General features: G+C 37.9%; 1 protein-coding gene across 1 annotated transcript in view; it reads left to right on the forward strand.

Moving 5' to 3' along the window:
- The window catches only part of PAPPA2 (pappalysin 2), a 255,583-nt gene that overhangs the window by 88,391 nt on the left and 145,682 nt on the right, over nucleotides 1-21,510 (forward strand). The window contains exon 3 of the mRNA XM_008522125.2: nucleotides 10,686-10,831. Within this exon, the coding sequence (XP_008520347.2) occupies nucleotides 10,686-10,831 (146 nt within the window). The remainder of the gene's footprint in view (nucleotides 1-10,685; nucleotides 10,832-21,510) is intronic.

Here is a 21,510-nt window from a genome sequence, read left to right on the forward strand (position 1 = left end):
AAGGATTCCAATAAGAAGGTGACTGAATTTCTTTCATTTTGTGGGGAGGAACAGCTAGGAGGTCACTGACAACTTTAAAAAAAGAGGTTTTGATAAAGTCATGTTGATGAAAGCCAGGTTACAGTGAAATTAGGGGGTACATGGAAAAAAGAAATGAGTGGGAGATGAGGAAATTATTCTTGCAAGAAGTTTTAATTGGAAAGGAAGAAGGAAAAACAGAGAGTGTTAGTTATGATTTACTCAGATACCTTATCCTGTGGGACCAGAGGAAAGGGAATAAAAATAAGTAAGGAAGTAAACGTTTGAATGTGTGTGTGCGCGTGTGTGTGAGAGAGAGGGAGGGATGGAGTTCGTGATGAATGGTGACAATTTCATCGTCAAAGAAGGAGGCATGATCATTTATGAAGGGTAGGGGAATAAGAGATTGAGGTTGGTTGGGGAGAAGGGGCTAGAGAAGAATGGAGAAGATTTTAAATAATTCCTGGAGAGGAGATGACCATACACAAGTAAAAGAATAGACGAGTGGAGTTAAAGATCTCTGCATGAGATCAGAGATAAAAAATCAGTCTGTGTAGGGGTGACAATGAGATTGAGGTGCGAAGGTGATTGGAGGTAAGGAAGTGCAAAATAAGACTGTTTCCAGCAGAGGTTTCACCTCAATGTTGAAACTTCCTCAAGTGATGATGGGAGCTGGGGAAGAGGAAGGCTGCGAGCCAGGCGCTGAAGCCCTTGATGTATGGAGTAACCGGGAGATGGGAAAGTGAAAAGAAGTGAAAGTATACGGTGATGTGCCATGTGCCTAAGAGCAGGAGGAATTTGACAGAAGAAGAAAAAACTAAGTTTTTGAAGTTGCACTAGGGGCAGCTGGGGGAATGCTGGTTGGTACTCTGGGACTGATAAGCCCCAGGGTGCGGACACAGTGAAAGGGTTGGGGAGCAGGTCAAAGATGATATTCACCAGGAGGAGGAAGCATAGTTGGCAAAGTGGATAGCAGATGGGGGTGACAGAGGGAACCCTTCTGTATGTTTTGGGAAGAGAGCCATGGTGTACAGTAATGACAGGAAAGTTTAGGTTTAACCAAACCGAAGTATCGTAACCTTGGTACAGTTGTTTCCGTGAGGGGAATTGGCTGAGTGTCCTTAGGGCATCTGATGTTCTCATGGGGGCTATCTTATCCCCTGTGGAATGCAATCAGGATCTTCCTGTGGAGGGCTTGTTCTGACTGTGGGAAACCGGACCCTGGGTCCCAGTCTTAGGGCATGCGTGCATCCTTTATGTCTTGTTTGTCACCATGCCAATTTTTGATACTGATTAAACGTTCTTCAGACAGCTCAGGGTATTTTTCTTCATTCTTGAATTATTTCCATGAGACTATAAAGGAGTTATTCAACTGACTGTTAAACTAGAACACACAGAGGCATTTTTTTATACCCTTTTTCTTGGAAGCTAAGCAAGAGTTGGGACTTGCATGTACACATGGATACTGGAGTGTGGCTGAGGGTCTGTGGTCAGGGAGCATGGCAGAGATCAGTATATATCAGAGAGATATATATATACACACACCACATCTTCTTTATCCTTTCATCCATGGCCGGGAACTTAGGCTGTTTCCAAGTCTTGGCTATTGTGAATAATGCTGCAATGAACATAGGGGTGCATATATCTTTTTAAATTAGTGTTTTTGTTTTCTTTGGATGAGTACCCAGAGGTAGAATAGCTGTATCATATGGTAGTTCTATTTTTAATTTTTCGAGGGATCTCCATGTTGTTTTCCATGTGGCTGCACAAGTTTACATTCCCACCAGCAGTGTATGAGGGTTCCCTTTTCTCCATATCCTCTCCAACACTTGGTATTTCTTGTCTTTTTAGTAAAAGCCATTCCGGTGGACATGACGTGGTATCTCATTGTGGTTTTGATTTGCATTTCACTAATAATTAGTGATGTTGAACATCTTTTCATGGGCCTACTGGCCATCTGTATATCTTCTTCAGAAAAATGTCTGTTGAGATTCTTTCCTCACTTTTTAATTGGGTTGTTTGTATTTTTGTTGTTGAGTTGTATGAGTTCTTTAAATATTTTGGATGTTGACCCTTATCAGATATACAAATTTACAAATATCTTCTCCCAATTGATAGGTTATCTTTTTGTTTTGTTGATGGTTTCTTTTGCTTTGCAGAAGCTTTTTAGTCCCATTTGCTTATTTTTTCTTTTGTTTCCTTTGCCTGAAAAGATATATTAAAAAAGATACTGCTAAGACCAATGTCAAAGAGCTTACTGCCTATGTTTTCCCTGGGAGTTTTATGGTCTTATGTTCCAGTCTTTAATCTATTTTGAATTAATTTTTGTATATGGTGTAAGATAGTGGTCTACTTTCATTCTGTTGCATGTGGCTGTCCAGTTTTCCGAACATCATTTATTGAAGAGACTTTCCTTTCTCCATTGTGTGTTCTTGGCTCCTTTGTCAAAAATCGGCTGTTCATAAATGTGTGGGTTTAGTTCTGGCCTCTCAAGTCTATTCCATCCATCTCTGTGTTTCTGTGCCAGTACTTTGCTGTTTGGTTACTGTAGCTTTGTAGTATATTCTGAAGTCAGGGATTGTGATACCTCCGTCTTTGTTCTTATTTCTCAGGATTGCTTTGGCTATTCAGGGTCTTTTATTGGTCCATATAAATTTTAGGATTCTTTTTCTTTGAAGAATGTCATTAGGATTCTGATTGGGACTTCATTGAATCTGTAGATTGCTTTAGGTAGTATGGACATTTTAGCTATGTTTCTTCTTCTAATCCATGAGCATGGGATATCTATTTCTTCGTGTTTTCTTCGATTTCTTTCAATAATGTCTTACAGTTTTCAGTGCACAGGTTTAATACCTCCTTGGTTAAGTTTATTTCTAGGTATTTTGTTCTTTTTGTTGCAGTTGTAAATGGGATTGTATTCTTGATTTCTCTTCCTCCTATTTTGTTGTTAGTGTACAAAAATGCAACTGAGTTTTGTATGTTGATTTTTGTACCCTGCAACTTCACCATATTTATTTATTATTTCTGATAGTTTTTTGGTGGATTCTTTAGGGTTTTCTATACATAAAGTGATTTCATCTGCAAATAGTGACAGTTTTACTTCTTCCTTTCCAATTTTGGTCCCTTTTATTTCTTTTTCTTGTCTAATTTCTCTGGCTAGAACTTCCAATACTATGTCTTGTTCCTGTTCTTGGAGGGATAGCTTTCAGTTTTTCACCATTGAATATGATATTGGCTGTGGGTTTGTCATATATGGCCTTTATTATGTTGAGGTATTTTCCTTCTGTACCCATTTTATTCATAGGTTTTTATCATAAGTGGGTGCTGAATTTTGTTACATGCTTTCTCTGCATCTATTGAGATGATCATGTGATCTTTATTCTTCATTTTGGTAATGTGGTGTATCACATTGATTGGTTTGCAGTTTTGCACCATTCTTGCATCCCTGGGATAAATTCCACTTGATCATGGTATGTGATTCTTTTAATGTATTGTTATATTCAACTTGCTAATATTTTGTTGAGGATTTTTGCATCTATGTTCATCAGTAATATTGGCCTGTAATTTTCTTTTTTTGTGTTGTCCTTGTCTGGTCTTGGTATCAGGGTAATGTTGACTCACAAAATGAGTTAGGAAGCATCCACTTCTCTTCATTTTTTTTGGAAGAGTTTGAAAAGGCTAGGTATTAAATCTTCTTTGAATGTTTGGTGGAATTCACCAGGGAAGCCATCTGGTCCTGAATTTTGTTTTTTGAGAGGCTTTTGATTACTGTTTTGATCTCCTTGCTAGTGATCAATATGTTCAGATTCTCTATTTCTTCTTGACTCAGTTTTGAGAGGTTGTATAATTCTAAGAATGTATCTATTTCTTCTAGGTTATCCAATTTGTTGGCGTATAGCTTTTCATGATATTCTCTTACAATTCTTTGTAGTTCTTTGGCATCCATTGTAATTTCTCTTCTTTGTTTCTAGTTTTATTTATTTGAGCCTTCTCTCTTTTTTTTTTCCTTAGTGAGTCTAGCTAAAGTTTTGTCAATTTTGCTTATCTTTTCAAAGAACCAGCTCTTAGTTTTTTTTTTTTTTTTTTAAGATTGGTACCTGAGCTAACATCTGTTGCCAATCTTCTTTCTTTCTTTTATATATTTTTTAATTCTTCTCTCCAAAGTCCCCCAGTACATAGTTGCACATTCTAGTTGTTGGTCCTTCTTGTTGTGCTGTGTGGGACGCTGCCTCAGCATGGCCTGGTGAGCAGTGGCATGTCTACGCCTAGGATCCAAACTGGCAAAACCCTAGGCCACTGAAGCAGAACACATGAACTTAACCACTCGGCCATGGGACCAGCCCCTATAGCTCTTAGTTTTATTGATCTTTTCTATTGTCCTTTTAGTTTTTATTTCTCCTCTGATTTTTACTGTTTCCTTCCTTCTACTGACTTTCAGCTTCATTTATTCTTCCTTTTTCTAGTCTCTTTAGGTGTAATGTTATATTGTTTGTTTTAGGTTTTTCTTGTTTGTTGAGGTAGGCCTGTATTGCTGTAAACTTCCCTCTTAGTCCTGATTTGCTGCATCCTATAGATTTTGGTGTGTTGTGTTTTCATTTGTCTCCAGGTGTTTTTTTATTTCTCCTTTGATTTCTTTGTTGACCCAAGAGTTGTTCAGTAGCATTTTGTATACTCTCCACATATTTGTGACTTTTCCAGTTTTCTTCTTATAGTTGATTTTTAGTTTCATACCATAATGGTTGGAAAAGATGCTTGATATCATTCCAGTCTTCTTAAATTTATTGAGACTTGTTTTGTGGCCTAATATGTGATGTATTCTGAAGAATATTCCAATTGCATTCAAAAAGAATATGTATTCTGCACTTTTTGGATGTAATGTTCTGTATATATCTATTAAGTCATTTAAGGTCAATGTTTCCTTATTGATCTTCTGTCTGGATAATCTATCCATTGATGTAAGTAGAGTGTTAATTTCCCTAATATTGTGTTACTATCAGTTTCTCCTTTTCTGTCTGCTAATATTTGCTTTATGTATTTAGGTGCTCTGTGTTGGGCATATAGATATTTACAAATGTTATATCCTCTTGTTGGACTGTTCCCTTTATAATTATGTAATGACCTTCTTTGTCTTTTGTTACAGTTTTTGTTTTTGTTTTTTCAGTTTCTGTTCAGTTTTTGTTTTAAAGTCTATTTTGTCTGATAGACGTATTGCTTTCTTTTTGTTTTCATTTTCATGAAATATCTTTTTCCATACCCTCACTTTTCATCTGTGAGCGCCTTTAGATCTTAAGTGTGTCTGTTGTATAGGGACTTGGAGCTCGTTTCTTCATCCATTCAGCCAATGTATGTCTTTTGATTGGAGCATTTAGTCCATTTACATTTAAGGTAATTATTGATAGGTATGTACTTATTGTCATCTTGTTACTTTTCTTCAGGATTTTTTATAGTTCTTCTCTGTGCCCTTCTTCTTATCTTGCTCTCTTTCCTTGTGATTTTATGACTTTCTTTACTGTTATGTTTGTGTTCCTTTCTCTTTATTTTTTTGTGTATTTATTACCAGTTTTTGTTTTGTAGTTAATATAAGGTTCATATATAATAACCTATGTATATAGCAATCTACAATAGGTTGATGGTCTCTTAAGTTCAATCACATACTAAAAACCCTACACTTTTACCCCTCCCAACATCTTTTATGTTTTTGATGTCATACTTTACCCTTTTGATTTTGTGTATCCCTTACCACCTTATTGTAGATTTAGATGTTTTCAGTACTTTTGTCTTTTGACCATACTAGCCTTTGCCAGTGATATTTTTTCTTTGATAATTTCCTTATTCCAATTTGTGGGCTTTTCTTTCCTCTTAAATAAGTCCCTTTAACATTTCTTATAAGGCTGGTTTAATCGTGGTGAACTCCTTTAGTTTTTCTTTTCTGGAAAACTCTTTATTTCTCTTTGCATTCTGAGTGATAACCTTGCCAGATAGAGTATTCTTGGTTAGAGGTTTTTTTCCTTTCAACATTTTGAATATATTGTGCCACTCACTTTTAGCCTGTAAGGTTTCTGCTGAAAAGTCAGCTAATAGCCTTATGGGGTTTCCCTTGTATGTAACTTGTTGCTTTTCGCTTACAGCTTTTAAGACTCTCTTGTTATCTTTAATTCTTGACATTTTAGTTATAATGTGCCTTAGTGTGGCCTCATCTTTTTTCATCTTTGGGGTTATCTTTTTTGGTGCTCTCTGTGCTTCCTGTACCTGGATGTCTGTTTCCTTCCTCAAGTTAGGGAAGTTTTCAGCTATTTCTTATTCAGATAAGTTCTTTGACCCTTTGTCTCTCTCTTCTCCTTCTGGGACACCTATAATACAAGTGTTAGTACACTTGATGATGTCCCAGAAGTCCCTTAAGCTGTCCTTGTTCTTTGTAGTTCTATTTTTTTTCTGTCCAGCTTGAGTGATTTCCTCTACTCTGTTGTCCAGAATACCGTTCTGTTCTTTTGTGTCATCTACTCTGCTGATTCCCTCTAGTGAACTTTTCATGTCAGTTATTTGTTACAGCTCTGATTGGTTCTTTTTTATGTTTTCTAATTCTTTGTTGAAGTTTTCAGTGTGTTCATCTGTTCTTCTCCTGAGTTCAGTAAGCATCCTTATGACCATTAGTTTGTACTCTTTATCCAGTAGATTGTTTATCTCTGTTTTGTTTAGATCTTTTTCTGAGGATTTGTCCTGTTCTTTTATTTGGAACATAGTCCTTTGTCTCCTCATTTTGCCTACTTCTTTGTGCTTATTTCTATGTATTAGGCAAATCAGCTATGTCTCCCAATCTTGGAAATGTGGTCTTATATAGGAGATGTCTTATGGGGCCCAGCAGTGTGCTCCCCTCTTGTCATGCGTGCCAAATGCTCCAGGGGTGTCCCCTGTGTGGGCTGCATGTACCCTTCTGCTATGACAGGCTGCTGTTGCTATGGGCATGCAAGTAGGCTGGGCTGGCCCACAGTGCAGCTGGGTTTCTGGCCCAGTGGCATGGCTGTTGTGAGCTGCTCTTGGATAGGGCAGGCCTCAGGCACAGACTGAGTATGTGGCCAGGGGGGTGCACAACTTCCTTGGGCATGCTAGGAGGCAGGACAGACTAGTGGGCAGGGCAGACCCACTCCCCTGGCTTGAGTAGCGTGAGCTGCCTGGCTGTGCTCTATTGCCTTGGGTGCTCTCGTGGGTGGGGTGGACCCCTGTGCTAACAGGCTAGAGGAAGAATTCCAAATGGCATCTGCCAGTGTCTATGTCAGGATGGCTGAACTAGGTCACAACAAGGGCTGCTGCCAGTGTGGCCAAGCCACCTCCTACCTCTCTGGGATGTGCTCTGAGCTTAGTAAGTGAGTCTTTTTTACCAATAGACTATGCACTTTTCTATCTGGTGTTTTTGTGCTGGTTTCTGGTGGAGTGAGTCTGTGCATGGGCCCTTTAAGAGCACGTTTTCCTTTCCTTGAAGTTCCCTAGTTTCCCTGGATGTATTCCTCGTTGGTTTTCAAAGCCAGATGTTTGGGGTCTCATCTCTTTTGTACTGGATCTAAGGTTGGGGTTCCTGGCGTGTAGCTCAAATCCCCAGCTCCTCTGGGAAAAGCTCTGTACCTTTGAGATCGCTCCTGACTGTGAAGTGTCATGGCTCGGGTGTGGTCTTTTCCTCAGCAGGACTGCATCTCTGCCTCTTCCACCCCTTTCTGTTTGTCCCTTGTTGTGGAGGTTCTTTTCACCCAGTTTCCAGATCTCTGTCAGAGGAATTGTTCCATGGGTAGTTGTAGGTTCGTTGTGCCCTGGGAGGAGAGGAGCTCAGGATCCTTCTGTGCTGCCATCTTCCAAAGAACCCTCTGAGACAATTTTTATAAAAATCAAGGCATAACTTCTCTTTGATCGGTCAAAGTACTTAGGGAGAAGTGTATGATGAGTGTCTCAGTCTAGCGTGTGGAGAGTTTGAGTGAAGGGAGATCCTGGCAGAAATTAAGCCTCTTAATGCAGTTCGTCTCCCTTTTCATACAGTCCTGGTCAGTTCATGACCCTTACGCTTTTTGCAACATTTATGTATGTCTTTTGACCTTCCTTTGAATATTAAGTTCTTTTGGATGGCAAGTTTTACCTCTTAATAAATCATTTCTGAAGCAAGATGTTAAGCTCTGAATTTAAGAATGATATCTACTTTTACCCAACCTAGGTCTGAGCCTGGCTTTGGTCACATGGGTTGACAAGCTAAGACATTTCTCTTCATTAGCTCTGAGTAACATCTGAAATGGTGTACAGGTGTTATAATAGGCAGGGCATTCTGCATTCTGAAATGCAGATATGCTGACATCTACATTTCTACCCTTTTTAGTTTAGGGAATAATCTGGACAAAAATACTTGTTTCTTACAAAATGAGGCCTTCCTCTACTGATTCAATTAATGACCATTTCCAACTACCTCTAGCTTTTTAAAATGTATTCTCTCCCTTATACTTGCTGACTTCTATCTATATCTCTGTGGAGTAAGGAGCAGAGCTACTGCACCCGGTTTGTGACCAGCATGACGTAAACGGTCTTATCTGGAAGTGTAGTAATTTATGGCTGAAGAGAGGTTTGGGCAAGGAAGAAAAGGGAGATGAGTAGAAGCAGCTAATGAGGTTGATGGTGGAGGAGGAGGCCTCTTGGAGGGCGCTCAAGGGAAATTAGTGGAACTGCTTGTTTGAGGGAGGAGAGAAGGAGGGCGGCCGAGACTGGTAAGTGGCAGATAGAGAAGCCAGTAGCACACAGATGGCCCAAGTAAACCATGCCAGAAACAGGGGGATTTAGGAAAGTAGAGAGGAGAAAAGAGAGAAAACTATCAAGTTACCAACTTCTAATTTTAATAAGAACTTTGGGATAGGAACAAAGAAAGGGTGCAACTTATCTTCCCTGGTCCACTGAGCTGTACGTGGGCTCAGTCTCTGATTCTCTCTCTCCTGATTTCTTTCTGTCTTTCTTTTCTTTCTTCCTTCTCTCTCTCCTCCCATCCGCCCCCTCTCTGCTTCTTTATTCTGGCCTATTGAAACATCTCCATGTTGAAGAGTTACTTGATGTCATCACAGCTCCAAACCATCAGTTTGTCAATAGAGGAAATGGTAATTATTTTTAAAAAAGGAGAAAGGGAAAGGGAATGTGACTATTGTCCAGGGAGAACCAGGCGACTGTCCAAAAAACATTGTGTCTCCAGGAAAGCAGCAGAAGGAATATCCCTCTGATCACATCTGACATCACTTTGTGGAATTTGGATGATTTCTTGAGGCTGAGAACTATTTTTCCAAGATATTATAAGTCAATAAGAAAAGTATTTTTAAATCCCTTTTCTCCCAAGCATCTTTGGTTCTAAAGCAAAATTTTATTTCTTTACTTATATTCCCCTTTATGATTCTGTTCCAAAAAATGCAAAAACAGTCCTCTTTAGGATCTCTATTTCTTGGGTACTCCTTGCTGGTATATCCTACATGTGGATTAAATAAATGGTATCTACAGTGTGAGTGGAGGCAGAGCAAGCAAGGAAGAAGGGCCATGCCGTCCTAACATGAGCTTCTGGGTTGGGAGAATTGTGTCTGCAGCTTGTCTACCAGAATAGCAACAATAGAGCATGATCTATGAAAGAAATTTCCAGTTTATGTTGAGGGAGCTGTCTGCCCAGTTGAAACTGTGATGGGAACATTCCCCTCTTTGGAGTGGCAGACCATGGTCACTATGAAAAGCATTCAGTGAATCTAAGGGGCCACTGAGCTCTGGTTTAGTTTTTCCTTCTTAAAATATCTCTTCAGTGAGACTGGTGGGGCTCTGTTTGCTCAACATAAAATTTTAAAAGTTTCACTGATGTCAGAAGGATGAAGGCTTTGACTATATATGACCTTATAAAGAGATCAAATCTTGTTTCATTTTTTTATGGGCCACGGGGCATGTGTTTTTAATAGACTTTTAATTCTGTGCATAAGTGCAAACATAATATTACCTAGTGCTCTGAAGACCACCAATAAAGATACTTGGTGAGCATAAGGTAGTTGGAGTAGGGGTAGAGTTTCTATGGATTAATGGGCTAGCAAGAGAAATATGTGTACAATTAACGTTCTTTGCAATAGCTTTATGATATCTTCTCCTATCTATAACTCATCTCCTTTTTCCCCTCTTTTGCCTTATATTTCGTAGCCACTATTTCCCTTTTCTTAAAAGAAAAATAATGCCTGAAGCAAGCATATATTGAACTAGAGATTCAGTTGGTCTTCTTGTCATGATAATGATCATGCAGTGTGATGGAAAGTACCAGGGACTCAGTATTGGAATGCTTTCTTCACTGTGGCCTGGGGGGATTCTCAGGGCAAAGAATTAGGAGTGTCGTTGAATTTATCTTGAAGAAATAATCTAGGTGTAGAGTGGGGCATTGAGTATGATGTCAAATACTGAATATTCATATAAATATTATAATGCTGAAAAGGTAGGATATTATTTATCTTGAAATAAACGTCTCAAATATGTATTAGTGCCTTTTTTGTGGTCTTCATGACAGCCTGGTCTCTGCTTTTCTGCCCTCACAAAGGCAGTGCTGGCTGGGACTGGCATTCTGACTGGGTCTAGTCTGCTGTACTGTGTGTGTTGATCCTTTGGTGTGACGTGCTCTCCTCTGGCCTGCTCTCCAGGGCCTACATGAGCGTCAAGGAGCTGAAGGAGGCACTGCAGCTCAACAGCACTCACTTCCTCAATGTCTACTTTGCCAGCTCAGTGCGGGAAGACCTTGCAGGTGCTGCCACCTGGCCTTGGGACAAGGAAGCTGTCAGTCACCTGGGTAAGTGAAGTGAAGACCAAATATGGTAGAAAAATGAGGAGGCCCAAAAGGAGTCTGTGAAAGTGAGTTTGGAGAAGAAAGAAAGAGAAAAATCAATTTACTCAATGAATTAGCTGTTTTGGGCTGAGAATGGCTTTTGGAAGAATCTGTCAAAATGTTTCAATGCAGGCAAGTAAGAGGTATTGGAACAAACAGTGGCAAATACCCAGGATGTTCTAGATCAGATCTCTAATCTAGATGTAAATAAGTTGTGGACATGGAATAAGATCCATTTTATATCTTGGAGAACCTCAAGGGGGAAACTAGCAAGAAGATGGCTAGACTGTGAAACCTGGTTTGCAGTAATCACGGTGCTAGAAAACTGGTGGGCTTCTTGCATGGACTGGGCTTCCAAGGAGATCCTAGGAAATCCAGGCAGCTGGGGCTTGCTTGCTTACCCAGGAAAAGAGTGACACCTTAATACTGAATGGAACTACTGCAAACTTAAGAAAGATAATTCCTTTTATAATGTCTTATCATTGTTATAAAGGAAATCTTATTGACCAAGCAATGAATTATTAAATCAGTTAATGTTGATAAAAAGTAATTATCAAATATAATTTGTATATACTTTTGAAGGTCCTGAGTAGGATTCTTGCAAAACTTATTTTAAAACTGAATTGCCATAATTGAGAGGAATCTTTCATGTTGGAGAGAGAATGATTATAGAGACCAGAAACCGTTTTATAAATGATTTGAGAGGTTATGCACAGTTAATCTTCTTAGTAATCAAATATGAAGTAGAGAGGAATAAATTGAGGAAAGATTACACAGTGCTCTATATGTCAAACCCATGTTTGATTGGGTCATTGTGAAGTTGAGTCCAGAACACACTGAATTGATAATCAAAGAAAATATGCGCACGTGTCCAAAGGACAGCTAGTATTGTGGATTGGGGAAGGAGGAAGATGTGCAGTAGGTTAGCAATAGATGAAAAAATATTGTTGCTGTTCAAGAAGAAACCAGAATATGAAAATCCCTGGAGGAAATCAGGTCAACATCCAGAAGGGGTACATATCTCGAGCAAAGAAGGAGACAATAAAAAATTGAACATGTGGTGTCTAAACTGAATGCTTTGCTAGTGTGCTGGGTTTCCTTGGCTCTACACTATCTGATACAGTTTTAGGACTCTGTAGTCCTTTTATCACTAAATTTTGTATTTCTTCTTAGTACATGAGAAGTCAGAAATTGGTGAGATTGGCAGTGCTTTCCAGATGAAAGCTAATGTGTGAGTCATTCTAGCCTTCATGGTAACGATGGTTGGGTTAGAAGGTCATATTCCAATAATCCATTTAATAGTGAGTTTGAGTGTCTTGAATTATCCTCATCAAAAGCAGCGGTAACAGAGGAGCATATAACATTGTAAGAAAGTACCTTCAAATTGATGTACGTCTGAATCACCAAAGGTAACCTTTTTGTATATGTGAGGGTGTCCTGACAGCAAGCTTTACCCAGCAATGGTTTCCATAAGACCTGGGTCTATCACTGGGAATCTCCTTATTTGACAAACCTTAAAAAGTTATCTGCCTGGCCATCGTGGAGACAAATCTTGGTCTCTTCATAAGACGTGCTGGGCTGGGAGCAGACCACTGAATGTTTTCTAACTTTATTGGAGCTGGGCTTTTGACAAGATTCATTTAACTATAAAAAATGGATAAAATCCCCCCAAATTTAGCTATTTGAAGACATCAGACAGCAGCCAAAACAACAAGGATTTGAGGGGCCCAAGCCCAGTGAGAAGAAAAATGCATTGAAGTGAGCTCTATATATAACTCAGTTTATTTTTCCTTTCAGGGAAATTGCCAGATTTTCGGTGAAAAGAATAGAGGCAGAGCAGAGAGCAGCAGTCTAGAGCTTGTTTCAGCCTCACTAATGGGGAGACAGAAGTTAGAGGTCAGGCCTTCCAAGGCATCCAAGACTTGAGGGACCAAGCTCCCAGAGAAATAGAAATCACAAAAAATGAGCTTGATATTTTGCTCATAATTTTATTTTAGGATATTTGCTAATTACTAAACTATGCATTCTCAGGGTTAGTGGCCAAGAAAACAAGTGTGAAATAACTGCGAAGAGATTAAAAAGCTAAATAGTGATTTCAGGAGTCTCATAGTAGAAGGGAGAAAAAATTGGAGTTGAGGCCCTGTCAAGGAGGAGGGGCTCTAAGACACCCCATGTGTGAGGGCACAGAAATAGCGTGGCTCACACAAAGCCTAAAATCCAGCCTGAAACACTCTTAAATCCCTGTTTGGAGAAAGGTCATCTGCCTATATTTAACTGCCTAACAAAAAAAAATTAAATATGCTCTGGAGGAAGACAACATCATCAAGAGCCTCTATAAGTTTTCATGCATAATGTTCAGCAATCAATAAAGAATTACCAGTTACACCAGGAGACAGGGCCAAATGATGGTAAACTAAACTAAACAAAGAAATAATCAATCAATAAATGCAGACCCACAGATTACCCAGATATTGGACTTATTGGATATTGGCTTTAAGATAATTATGATTAATATGTTCAAAAATAGATAAAAATATGGAGAGTGTCTACAGAGAACTGGAATCTATAATAATGAATCAAATGGAAATTTTAGAACAAGAAATACAATAATGAAATTAAGAGATTAATAGGTGAGTTTATGAGCAGGAAAAAGAATTGAATAACTAGAAAATTGTAGAAAAGATACATATTGAAGCTCAGAGAGAAAAAGTGATGGAAAAATATAGAAAATAGTTTGAGATATTTGAGACCTGATGAAAAATGTCTAATGTAAATTGGAATTTTAGAGGAGGAAAAAGATTTTGGGGCAGAAACAATATCAAAAAGATAATGGCTGAGAATTTTGCAAAGTGACAAAAATATAAAACCACAGATTCAAAATGTTTTACAAACCCCAAGAAGGATAAATAGAAAAAAAATCACAACTAGGTCCATTATAGCAAAAGTGCTGAAAACCAAAGGCAAAGAGGAAAACCTGAAAAGGAGCCAGAGAAAAAGGATATGTAACTTTAAAAGGAGTAACAATAAGACTGATGTGCTAATTTTTCCACAGAAACTACGGAAGTCATAAGACAATGGATTGATAGTATTTTTAAAATGCTAAAAGGAAATAATTGTCAATTTAGAATACTATATTTAGCAAAAATACCTTTTAAAATGAAGAAAAATTAAAGATATTTTCATACAAAAACTGAAATAATTTAATGCCAGCAGTAAAAAAAATACTGAATCAAGCTATGCAGGCAGAAAAAAATGACCCCAGATGGAAGCAGAGACATGCAAAAGGAAATGAATGATACTAGAAAGGGGAAAAATATTAAAAGTAATAACAATGTCTTTTTGGTTTAAAATACATGTAGAATTAAACTATGACAACAATAACACAAAAGACAAATGGAAGAAAGCAAATGAAAGTAAGAATTTAAGGCACCTTCTTAACCTGTATCTAGAAAAAGTATTGATTTTAGTAATTTCAGGCAGTAATAAGTAAAAGTGCATGTTGTAATCTTTAGGGCAACAATTAAAAGACAAATTATCTCTAACTGACAAGCTAATAGAGCAGGAAATGAAATGATCCAAAGAACCAAGGAAGCAAGAGAAAATAAGAATAATAACAGATGGAACAAATAGAAACAAAAAGTAAGATATTGATTCAGACTTAACATATTAGTTATTGCATTAAATGCAAATGGACTAAACAGATCAATTTAAAGCCAAAAATTGTCAGACTGAAAATAAAACTCAATTGTGTGGTGCTTGTAAGAGACACATCTTAAGTATGAGAACACAAAAAGACTGAAAGTCTAAGTATATATACAATGTAAATACTAATCCAAAGAATGTCAGTGTGGCTTTCTTAGATCAGGTAAAGTAAACTTAAAGGTGGTGCATATTACCAGAGATAAATGGGAATGTTTTATAATGATAAGAAGTAAATTTTAATTGGAAAATGTAATCATGATAAATTTGTATGTACCAAATAACATGCCCTAAAAATATGTAAAGCAAAATTTACAAAAATAAAAAAGGACAAATCTGAAGTTATAGTTTGGGCTTTAAAAACGTTTGTCTCAGAAAATAATAGGATAAGAAAACAAATATTTAGTCGAGATATAGAAGATTTGAAAAACATGATTAATAAACTTAGCAAAATTAGAATAATGTACTTAAACAGTGAAAAATATACATTCTACTCATGTGCCATGGAAAATTTACCAAGAGTTCTCAACAAAAAGTAAATTTCAAAGGAGTGGAATCACAGACACTGTTCTCTCATCTCATTGGAAAAAAGCTAGAAATCAACAACAACAACAAAAACAAAAAACTAGGAAATCTTCAAATATTTTGAAACTAAGCAATATGCTTATAATTACCCTATGGCTCAAGGAGCAAATCTCAATAGAAATAGGAAAGTATTTTAAATGAGATGATAATGACAGTATGGCATATCAAAGCTTGTGGTATACACAAGAAGCCTTATACAGGGGAAATCTATAGCTTTGTATATTAGAAAAGTCTGAGCTAAGAGTCCTTCTCAAGAAGCCAGCAAAGAATAACATATTAAACCCAAAGAATGAAGACAGAAGGAAGTAATACAAATAAGAGAAGAAATAAATAAAATCGAAAATAAACATTCATTAAAAAAAATAAACAGAGCCAAAAGTTTTTTTTTTGATGGGGAGGGGATGTCAAAGGATTGATAAACCCCTAGAAAGGCTGATCAAGAAAAACAAAACATGAGCGAGGAGGAATATATTACCACTATAGGGAATAAAAGAGATAATATTCTTACATAGACTACAGACATTAATAGTCAGTAAGTATTTTCCATAAATGATGTTGAAGCAATTGGACATCCATAGGCAAAAGAAAATGAATCTCAACATAAATCTCACACTGCATACAAAAATTAGCTCAAAATAGGTCATAGATATAAATATAAAAACTGAAACTATAGAACTTTTAAAAGAAAACATGAGAATCTTTATGGCAGGCCTAGGTGAAGAGTGCTTATACATAACACCAAAAGCATAGTCCATAAAAATAAAAACTGATAAATTGGACTTCATCAAAATTTAAAACTTTTTCTCTGAGAAAGACGCTGTTAAGATGAACAAAGAAATGAGAGATTTAGAAGAAATATTTGCAAACCACGCATCTCACAAAGAATTTGTAGCTAGAATATATAAAGAATTCTCAAAACTCAACAGTAAAACAAACAAACATTCCAGTTAGGAAATGGGCAAAGAAAAGAACAGACATTTTACTAAAGAGGATATACAGATGGAAAAATAACCACATGAAAGGACGTTCAGTATCATTATCCGTTAGGGAAATGCAGATTAAAACCACAATGAAATATCACTACAGGCTTATTAGAATAGCTAAAATAAAAATTAGTGACTGTACTAAATGCTGGTGAGGATGCAGAGAAACTGGATCGCTCATACATTGCTGGTGGGAATGTAAAATGGCACAACCACACTGCAGAATACCTTGGCAGTTTCTTATAAAACTAAATGTACACCTACCATATGATCCAGCACTTGGACTCTTGGACATTGGTCTTAGAGAAATGAAAACATACATCCATTTAAAAACTTTCATATCAATCTTCATAGAAGCTTTATTTGTAATAACCCCAAACTGGAAATGGCAAAGTGTCCTTTAATCTAACTGTTTAAACAAACTGTAGTACGTCCACACGATAGAATATTATTCAGCAAGAAAATGGAAAAAAATATTAATGCATAGAATGACTTGTATGTATCTCAAAGGTATTATGCTGAGTGAAAAAAAAAAATCTCCAAGTTCCACGCCATATGATTCCACTTACGTAGTATTCTCACAATGACAAAATCGTAGAGAACAAGTTAGTGGTTGCTAGGGTTTAGGAATGCAATGGGAGGAAGAGGGGAAGGGATAGGAGTGTGAGTGTGACAAAATGAATAGCAGGAGGGAGATCTTAATGGTGATGGAAAAGTTCAGTATCTTGATTGTGGTGGTGATGACACAGATATACCTGTGATAAAGTTGCATAGAACCATCACACACACACACACACACACACACATGTACACACGAGTGCATGTAACAGCTAGTGAAATCTGCATAAGGTCTGTGACCTCTGCATGAGCAGAGTACTTTGCATATAGCAGGTGTTCTCTGAATGCTCACTGAATGAAGGGATGAATGAGTAAATGAGTGAAGGTATTAAATTTAAATGGTTTCAAGAATTGTCTCATGAATCATTGACTCATAATAAATATTTTCAACAAATGGTGTAGAAGCAGTGGGACATCCGTAGGCAAGAGGAAATGAATCTCAACACGAGTCTCAAACCTTGTACAAAAATTAGCTCAAAATAGATGAATTGCAAAAGAAACTAGGATTATTTATGTTTCACTCATAAGCATTTTAGGAATAACTATGTTCCCCTACATGCTTCTGAATGTGCTTTTCAGAAGTAGAGGACCAGACTGAAGAGTTGGGAAATCTCACTCAATATGAAATTGCTCACGTTCTTATTTATTTATTCTTGTTCAGTCATAACTGTGCTTGAACAAAGGAAACGTATTGACCTCAGTCAGGTGTAGAGCAGTACAGAGAGCTGGCATAACATGATAGAGGAAGACATTTAGGATTTTCTAAATAGAGTCTTTTTAGGACTCAAGATAAGATTATCTGTTTGTGTCAACATGAAAGTCCCCTGCACTTTGAGGGTCATCTGAATGACCTAGCAGATGAGTACACTGGCCTGAAAGTTTGAAGATTGAATTCAGTTTCTGACTACCAATGGCTTAAGCCACTGTGTGGAAAGACCGAGGTAATTTGTGGTCCCGTTTTGCCATAAACACCATTTCTGCCTTTTAGCATTATTTTGTCCTGTTAATGCTGTGGCAATGCAGGGCAGAATTTCTTTTAAATAAACAAATGAATGATCGAGATCCCCTTGAACTCTAACGTTCAGTGGCTTCAGTATCTTTAGTTTTAGTACACAGCACTTAAACTGGAAATATATCTTCAAAACCAGAAGACTTGAATTAGTAGGAAACTAGGCCTTTTATAAGCTATCAATACCATACTCGTCATCGTTCATTCATTCATTCATTCATTCATAGGAAAACTGTTGAATCTGTTTTGTGGCAATACCAGAGACAGAGTAACAAAAGGAATTCACCCCAAAGGTTTTCACAGCATAACTGGGAGACAGACATGCAAATATACACTTAGAATACTATGTAACAGTACCACATATGAGGTCAGGCAGGAACATGAAGAGAAAGTGCCTAGCTGTGCTGAAAGCATCAGGGAAGAGTTCTGAGAGGGGCAGAGGCTTGAGAGGAGAGTTGAATAAGATAGAGACAAGCAGGAGTTTGCTTGGCAGACAGTGAGAGGGCATTCCAGAGAGAAAGAACTGGTAGATGCCAAGGTTCAGACTGTTAAAAACCTGAACGTACTTAGAAGTGGAATGTACTTGGCTAGAGCAGTGCTCTTCAAACTTATTTTTGCTCACTTGTACCCCCTAAAAGACTTTTGAAAAACTATGACTCCTTCATACATTCTAAGAGTAATGTCTAAAAATTTAATCATAAGTTTAGATAGTAGCAAATAGCATAATTTCTGGCATGTTATTTTAAATTAGTGACATTTTAAAATAAATTTTACGTCTACCCTTCTAAATGTATCCTCAGTAACATAACAATTTTATAAGAACCATCATTCATTTAAAAAATTAACGTCCATGCAGTTTTTTTTAACGCTGGGAAATTATTCATTGCTCCTTTTTTCTCTTTGAATTTGTGTTTCCCTTCCATTTCTCCTGTAGAGCTTTGTATTAATGTAACATATAAAAATCTATTTTTTCAAAGTCCTGGTCACCTATTTGTCTACTAAAAACATATTTTGAATAAAACAACAGTTTTGTGATGGTAAAGTTTTTAATTAAACTTTTTATTTTGAGATAATTGTATATTCACGCACAGTTGTAATAAATAATGCAGAAAGATTCCACATGTCTTTTACCCATTTTCCTCCTATGGTAACATCTTACAAAACTGTAGTACAATATCACAAAGAGGATACTGATGATAAGTTATAAAGTATTAAAAATTTATTTTCAATTGAGTTGTCTTTTGAAATGATTACTTGTCCAAAATTAATAAAAATGATATTTTAAAATGTTGATTAATGACTAGTAAACAAAATGGGAAACAACATTTTAATGAGGTGAGAGTGACTTTTCTCCTCCAAATTAGTTCTTGTGTCTGTAGATGAATAGTAATTATTACTCTAATGAGCACCAATTATATTGCTTTTTTCCCTTTTGTGGCTCTAAGCACTAAGAAATTTTGTTCACATAAATAAGTAGATGGGGAAAAAAAAGAGTTCTGTTTGATTGACTGAGTGGATGGTGGTGCCAAGTTTAGAAAATATAGGAAAAGGAGGAGCAAATGGGGAGCTGGTTTGGTTTTGGGTATCTCGAGTTTGGGGCCTCTAAAGACCTGACTGTGAAGGGACTTGCACAGGAGCGGGAGGAGGAGTGGAATTGAGGGTTATCCCTGACACCAAAGGAGAGAGAGGTTTGAGAAAGTCCCCTGAGGCCCACAAATGCAACTCTGCAGAGAGAGGAAGTGCCTACAAGGGCACTGCAGCCAGATCAGGGAGAGTCTGTCACTCTCTGGCACGGAAGTAAGACACTTCAGAGTGTTCTGGGCCAACCCTCTTGCTGGTCCTTCTAGGAATGTCTATACTGCCAAAGACCATTCAGAGACCCTGATCAGATCACAAGCAGCATGCCCCAGTGTTCACAGGACCCGAGAACCACGTGGGAGGGAACTTGAACCTGGTTGAGTTGGGGAACTTGAACTCCAACTATGAATCTGGCTCATAATGGGGGTTTAAACATAGAGGATCTTCAAATAAGTCCAGCTAATGTGACCCTTGTAGGAAAAATCAAGTCTTCGAAAGACAGAGTGGTCTATGACCTCACGTAGATAGGATCTTGAGCAAGTCACCTCTCTGGGCCTTGGTTTCATCATCTATAAAATGGGGATAATAAGCATGAGGAAGAGTGTCTGGCACATGGTAGGGCCTCAGTAAATATTAGCTCCATTAGTAGCAGTAGCAGCAGCAGTACAAGTTCCAAACACCACGTGTCTGTGGTTGACCTTCCTGGTTGTGCCCTCAGCATCCCACCTCACCTCCAACATGGAGATCTTTAGTGTCCTGGAAAGATACTGGCTCCTTTATAAAGAAAAAAACTTTTAGGGGTCCAATTGCTTGCAATGATAGAGCAGCTTATAAGAAGCTAAGCGAGTTTCCTTCTCAGTCAGAGAAGGAAAGAATAAGTGATGGTTTGCAGTCTGGCGGAGATGAGTAGCTGCCTGGGCAGGGTCTGTGAGTGTCATGGCCCATGGACTGGAGGAGAGCAGCTGTCGCAGGGTGATGCAGATGTGGCGGGTATCTGGAGGAAAGCAAAGCAGCAGCAGCGGAGGGGCAGAGGCAGGCAAAAGCAGCAGAAACTAACTCGGAAGTGAGCTATCTTTCCTTCTCACGGAACTTTTATGGGGGATCCCCCGGGACACATCTCCATTTCCTCCTCACCGAAGAGTTGGACGTTGAGTGTTGCATCAATTGTGGCACAGTCATGCACAATGTGAGGGAGGCCTCGCTCGGGTGCTGAGAAATAGCCATGTATGTGACAAGTGGCAAGTCTGGGAATCTCAGCCGGGTTGTTTCTGTGGAGTGCAGGTGCAGACACCAGAGTGGGAAAGGTAGAGGCATCCACAGGAGGTACAGAGGAGCACTCTGGTGCAACTGGTCATTAAATGGTGGGACTCAAGCCAAACAAGTTTTGTCCCATATCCACTGGTCTTCTCTTTACTGTGCTAAAGCAGAGTGATTCCTCCTGGAGATAAGGATTGAGCAAGATGCGTAAACTGCAGAGCACCAAGTAAATACTAGGAATTATAGAAGCATTAATGAGACAGGCTACATGACACAAACAAGGCGAGGACTGCTGCTGGGAATTGCACACTGGCTGCTTTTGTAGATTATTTAATTTTCAGAAGATGACATTCAGCAAATGGGGTTATTCTTGGTGCCTTGGGATTTCAAACATGTGAGCACTCTTGGATATTGAAAATTTTGGATAAAGTTACTCTAGGTTATGAACCTCATGCCCTGAAATTAGGGTGCCCCGAAAGTAGGTTCATGCATTTATAAGTAGGTGGAGTAAATAATCACCTTTACATGTATTGACTTGAAAGATCTCCTCTTTTGAAACATATTCTAGTAATCATTGACTCATGGGCATCCAGAACAGTGCCTCATGTAGAATAGATGCTCAATAAATGCTGAATTAATAAATGAATTATAGAAAATATCTTTCCCATTCATACTCAATAGTGCCTAGAATTCTGGCATGGGTTATGTGTGATGTGTGTTTGGAGCATTGCCTTCATCCAGAAGCAAGGAAAGGATTAAATAATAAGTCTCCAAAGCTTTAGTAAGAATATTTTCAGTTTTTATTAATCAGATTATTTTTCTCCCATGGTGTGGGAATAGCTAGAAGCTTGACAGTTGGGGGTAGGAGTGGATGAAAGGATATAAAAGGAGACAAAAAATTACATTAGATTCTC

Source organism: Equus przewalskii, chromosome 23 (genome assembly GCF_037783145.1).
Source record: "Equus przewalskii isolate Varuska chromosome 23, EquPr2, whole genome shotgun sequence".
NCBI lineage: Eukaryota > Metazoa > Chordata > Mammalia > Perissodactyla > Equidae > Equus > Equus przewalskii.